This window comes from Macrobrachium nipponense, chromosome 7 (assembly GCF_015104395.2).
Source record: "Macrobrachium nipponense isolate FS-2020 chromosome 7, ASM1510439v2, whole genome shotgun sequence".
In the NCBI taxonomy this organism is placed as follows: Eukaryota; Metazoa; Arthropoda; class Malacostraca; order Decapoda; family Palaemonidae; genus Macrobrachium; species Macrobrachium nipponense.
In genome coordinates this window covers 9,620,128-9,625,603 of record NC_061109.1, presented here as the reverse complement: position 1 = coordinate 9,625,603, position 5,476 = coordinate 9,620,128, and the positions used below count along the sequence as shown (strand labels likewise).

General features: G+C 36.4%; 1 protein-coding gene across 1 annotated transcript; it reads left to right on the top strand.

Annotated features, from left to right (window-relative positions):
* Nucleotides 1-1,573: 1,573 nt before the first annotated feature.
* LOC135217533 (uncharacterized) lies at nucleotides 1,574-4,047 on the top strand. Its single transcript, XM_064253499.1, has 2 exons — nucleotides 1,574-1,773; nucleotides 2,811-4,047. The coding sequence occupies exon 2, from the start codon at nucleotides 3,223-3,225 to the stop codon at nucleotides 4,045-4,047; it is 825 nt and encodes a 274-aa protein (XP_064109569.1). The 5' UTR covers nucleotides 1,574-1,773; nucleotides 2,811-3,222.
* The last annotated feature ends 1,429 nt before the right edge of the window (nucleotides 4,048-5,476 follow it).

Here is a 5,476-nt window from a genome sequence, read left to right as displayed (position 1 = left end):
AAATAGTGACACCCTTGGAAGGTGTAGCTGCTTTGATGGCATCCTTCTGCTTAAGGGTGGTGCCTATTGTAGACGGATTTTGGATGTATTCCTTGGCGATCACACTCAATCGCATTCCAGCTTCATACTTCTTGATAATCTCCATCTTCGTCTCCAAAGAGAGCATCCTCTTCTTTCTGTGAATTCAAGTTTCTTGGGACCCATGGCTACGTATATACTGTACGTAATTAGGTTATGTAGTATGTATACGTATGGAGTAAAGTTCTCACACAACACGAAGTATACTACAACGAAATCATTAACGAATTTTACGTTATAAACTAAATCGTTAGAACGAATGAATACCGCATGCGTACGATACAGATGATGCCGTGCAGTGGCCGAAGCACGCCGCTACGTAGTAGATGCATGATGGGAGGGATGCTGACCAATAGGAGAGAAGGATCTCCATGGCGGTGACTAGCATCAGGAACCAATGGAGAGCGGTAGATGGTGGGGAGTCTACTCAGTTGGCGGCTTGCGATTTCAAAATTGTTATCGGTGGTCCGGGCAAATCTCGGACTTTACAGCAACAACCTTTCGTATCTTGAGCAATTTTCGTATGTATAGCCGTAAAAATTGTCGTAGTTTGCTTTCGTATCTCAAGGTACCACTGTACTATACTGTGTTTAATAATAATAATAATTAATTGAATATGATGATTAATATGGAAACCCACTTTTTGTGATAGCAGCCTTTCTACTTGGTGTTAAGGGTCTGTGGCAAAGATATTTCAACATCTTTATTAGTACATATTTTCACCTTTTAACGTTAGGACGAGACATGTATTCATCCGAAATTTACCCTTACACTTTGGGAATTACTGAGGAGAACTTCGGAGGTTTGTCCTTTGTTTCTTCTGATAATTCCTCTTCTCTTTTGTCCTTTTGCTAGCAATCAGGCGAAGGTAGAAGAGAAGGCGTGTGGTGTTGGTGTTTGGAGGATCTCTCATTTTGGAGTGTGGTGCCTTTGGAAGCGAGAGGAGTACATATCCTTATTACTTTAAATCCTATTTTCTTTGTAAATTGTATTTTCCTAACTATACAAACCTAGGTCCTTTATGCATACTGCCTGCCTACCTCAGGCCACCCCAGTCAATCTGTTTTACTGGGCCGAAAGCAAATTGAACGCTCAACCCCAGTCTTGGCATAACCAACAACTGGACGGTAATTAACTACCGTGCTGCCTTGTTTGAAAAATTCAGCGGCCGTCTCCAGGTCTTCGCCTTAAGTAATTCCTATTGTAAAGGACCTAGGTTTGTATAGTTAGGAAAAATACCATTTACAGTACTTTAAAAAATTGTGATTTCACCACATCAAAAATGGTGCGTTTGTGCCTGAAACACTTGCATATGATTATTAGTTAGGTTCCAATGAAAAGTTTGTGCTGTTGTGAACTTACGCAACTCGAATTGCTTGATATTTTTGTAAAGCGTAAAGTACACTGATATTTCTTGTAAAGTATAACGTACACACTGTACTGCAAGTACAACAGTAACTATTTTTTTTATTTATTTATTTATTTATTTATTTATTTTTAGGTTTAGACATGGCTGAGGACTGTTTGAAAGCCCTGCAAGAATTTGGGTCTTTGTATGTAAGACATTTCATCCAGGGTTGTGTGCTAAATGTTTAAAAAGCCCATTACCATGTAAAACTGAAGCATTGTGCGCAGTGTCCAGTTCGTCTCGTATTGTTCTAAATGTTGCCAGAAATCTGACTGGAAAAGTCACAGGTAAGAGTAATAATAATGATTACGTAAGATTCATAAGATATGTTTGATTGTATTTGTGTTCTTACAGTTTAACTAATCTATTTTTATGAAATTATACAGAAATATACATAGCAGACAAGGAGACAGTGTGATGTTTGTTCAGATTTTAAATTAGTTTGTTGATTATTTCACTAGAGAAATTTTAAATTGAAGGGTGCAGTAGCAGCCACTAGGTGAGTCAAGCCATTCCAACCCCACTACTTGTCCCTAAGCAGGGTGGATATGTTAGTTATTAGGGAGGTCTCCGTCTGACAGTGATGTGCAGGAGCCAAATGGGAACCAAGCCCAAAGAGGGAAGAGAAGGAAGAGAGTAGTATTGCTGTGAGTTGGAACTTGGAATGTTGGGAAGATGACTGGAAAAGGAATGAGAGAGCTAATTTGATGAACAGAGGAAGGATAAACATTTATCTGTGTGCAATAGATTAGATGGAAGGGTGATAAAGTGAGAAAGTTGGAATGTACATATACGTAGAGTAAAATGTTTTCCATTGAAGCAAATAAGGAGGGTAGAAATGTAGCAGGAATAGTTTGATCAAAATCCTACAAGACCACATAAGTGTGAAGAGGATAAGTGACAGAGTGATGGTTTTGAAACCTTTACATTCAAATGTAGTGAGAATTCTGTGAGTCTGTTCAATGAGAGATAAGGCATGTATGTCTTTCGGTTATGATGTCATATTCGAGTGAAACGCCAATGCTCCGAGAATTGCCTCACGTTCGTTAGTTTTGCTACTAGTAATTCGCCAAACAGCTGAACCCCAGTGCCACTGATCCCTTTCATTACAATGCCACTGATTCCTTTCATTACAATTTTAATTGTTTTTACTGGTTTCCAGGCTGGTGTTAGAAGATATACCTTTGTTAATGCTGCAGCTTTGTTAATTATGAAAAATACAAAATTATAAATTAATTTTTTGCATGAGACCAATTAATGTACATTTTTTTAACTGTCTAGCATGAGCCCTTAAACTATCGTTTCCTTTGATTTTTTTCAACAGGCAGTTTTGCTTGGCAAATGCTGTGAAATGTGGAAAGAATGTCTTTTCAGAAGCCAAAACAAAAGTTACAAGTTTTAGGATTTGGACACAGTTCAGAACATCATTGGTGGATGCAGTATCAGTGAATCTCAAACATGACCTGGAACAGAATGAAAGGGAAGCTCTTTGGTTTCCAAAAGTTTGTGAGATTTGCAAGGATTCTGATCTTTCCAAGCTATTTCCATGCACAGTATGTAATTCAATTTTCTACTGTTCTAAAGAACATCTTGAGCAGGATATTGATGAGCATAGGCACTGGTGTGGTAGGTACCTTACTTGTGTCAGCGTGGATCAGTTTGTACTGCAGAGGAATTCGGCAGACGTTGGTTTTTTCATAAACATAAAGGAAAACTTTCAGCCTCTACCAGTTGATATGACACAGCTATTGAATTCAGAGACAGGCCTCAGTCAAAAAGTGACATTAACAGATGCAGAAATGCTCAAAAAAGTTTTGACAGATGTCCGTTTTGCTGATGAGCTTACCGTCATGATATACAACATAATGGTGTCAGAAACTGTGACAGATTCTATGACACTGTTATATGCTCTTGAGCAATTATATATTGGAAAATATAAAAAGAAAATCTGTGATATTGCAGAACTAAACATTCATGTGGTAGGTGCTGATGGTATGAGAGAACTTCTGTATCTGACTCATTGGGAATATATTGCTCATCGTTTGCCAAACCTGAAGAAATTTAGAGTATCATTTGTAGGTCCAGAAGCTGTTCCTCTTATGGATGATCCAGTTCCAGAGGATGTTGTTTATAGTAATGGTGAATTCCCTGTTTGTAAAGAGTGTAAACAGAGTGACAGGGAGTTTGAGTATAGGTTCTGTAATGTGCTTTATCACCAGTATGTCAAAAAGAAGCATTTTTTCAAGCCTGATGCAGTTATAGCATACAACTGTGGATTTCATGCACATTCTGAATCAGAAATGTACACATGGCCACAGAGTCTGAAGCTCATTATCTCAGATCCTGATATTCCTCTGATATTTACATCCTTCTCCAAGGAAGAGGCTGATAAAGAACTTAAAGTTTTGGAGCGTTTACAAGATATAAACATTACGCTTCCTTCTCACCCTAATCCATTTAAAAGTCTGAGACCACTTCGTGACTTTAGTAGGGATAACAACTGCCATGTGTATTATGTCATAATTATATTACTTGTTTTGTTAACGAGAGAAAATATGTAATTAGTAGTATTTACATATTGCAGGAATATTGTACAACATTGTCATGATAAGGCAAGTTCTGAAACTACCTCTTGAAGCAGGCAATTAGTACCTGAGTTAGGTAACAAAGCAGAAGTACAAAAAGTTACATAGTAATCTATTTTTTTAAGAGGAAATATTTATAGTACAATAAATACTGTATCTTCTTCAATCTTGTACTGTTAGAGTTTGTGTCTTTCATGCCACATTATTCTGCAAACTGTATTTGGTTTTCAGCAAGCAGGTACAGTGTTTGACTTAGTTTTCTTTCAAACAAAACAGGTAGAATATTAGAATGTAGTTTAGACTAGTGTCAAAAGATATTTTAGTTGCATTTTCAAATGATAAAATGTAGATGTAATTGCAAACTTAATGGTTTTCATTATTACAATGTTGTTTTCTGGGAGCATCCACTCTAAAGCAAACAGCCTAATTCTAGTACCCATATTACATTAGTACAAAGAGGAAATTGCCTTAAATTTTCTTATTTTATATTTTGTTAGAGTTAACTATGTTAGACAGGCACATACAGCCAAGTTATCGTGCCCATGTTATGTTAGTACAGAGGAAATGGCATTTAATTTTGGGTTAACTATACACAGTGCAAATGAAACTAAAGATTTTTTAAAGACGTGGCATTTAGGCATGTGACCAAGTAGTACTGTAAATTTTGTGTGAATGTTGTATAGATATATCTTGCAAGATATTTTTATCTTGCAAGTGAATCTAATGCAAGTTACATTTATATATCATTCACACAAAATTTACAGTACTACTTGGTCACATGCATAAATGCCACATCTTTAAAAAAAAATCTTTAATTTCTTATTTATTATGGCCTTATACTGTCTATAGAATCTAGATAAAAATGTTTTCTTATTGGTAAAATGTATGTGATTTTCTTTTATTTTATTAAAACTTGTCCATACAATGTGTTTATTTTACTCATGCCTAATGTCTAGTGCTGATGTGCTGCATGTCCATACAAGAAGTGTATTTGTACTCGTGCCAATTCTAGTTACTGTCATCTCAACACAGAATAAGGCCGATTATGATTCACAGGTTTCTGTACAACCAATGTTTTCCAAAACCAGAAAAAATTACTATCATGGAATACACATTTATGGGATCCAATACAAGTAATTAGTTACAAAATAAGGGAGATTAGCATATACATAAATTAGCAAATTCTGTAGAAAAAAATATCCAACACATCATCCCTTTCCTCATTTTTATTACTTTAGCATGGGAATCTTTCTTTAGTCACAAAACTAAATTCATACATTCAAATTGTCACGAGACATTACAGTTCTGCTTTAACACCTCAACACTGGTGGAGCGCCTCAGTGGTGTGGTTGGTATGGTATTAGCGTCCCACCTCGATGGTCGCAGGTTCGATTCTCGGCCATTC

Bases quoted from the DNA above. Each gene is read 5' to 3' on its own strand.
- LOC135217533 (XM_064253499.1), top strand. From the start codon at position 3,223: ATGACACAGCTATTGAATTCAGAGACAGGCCTCAGTCAAAAAGTGACA.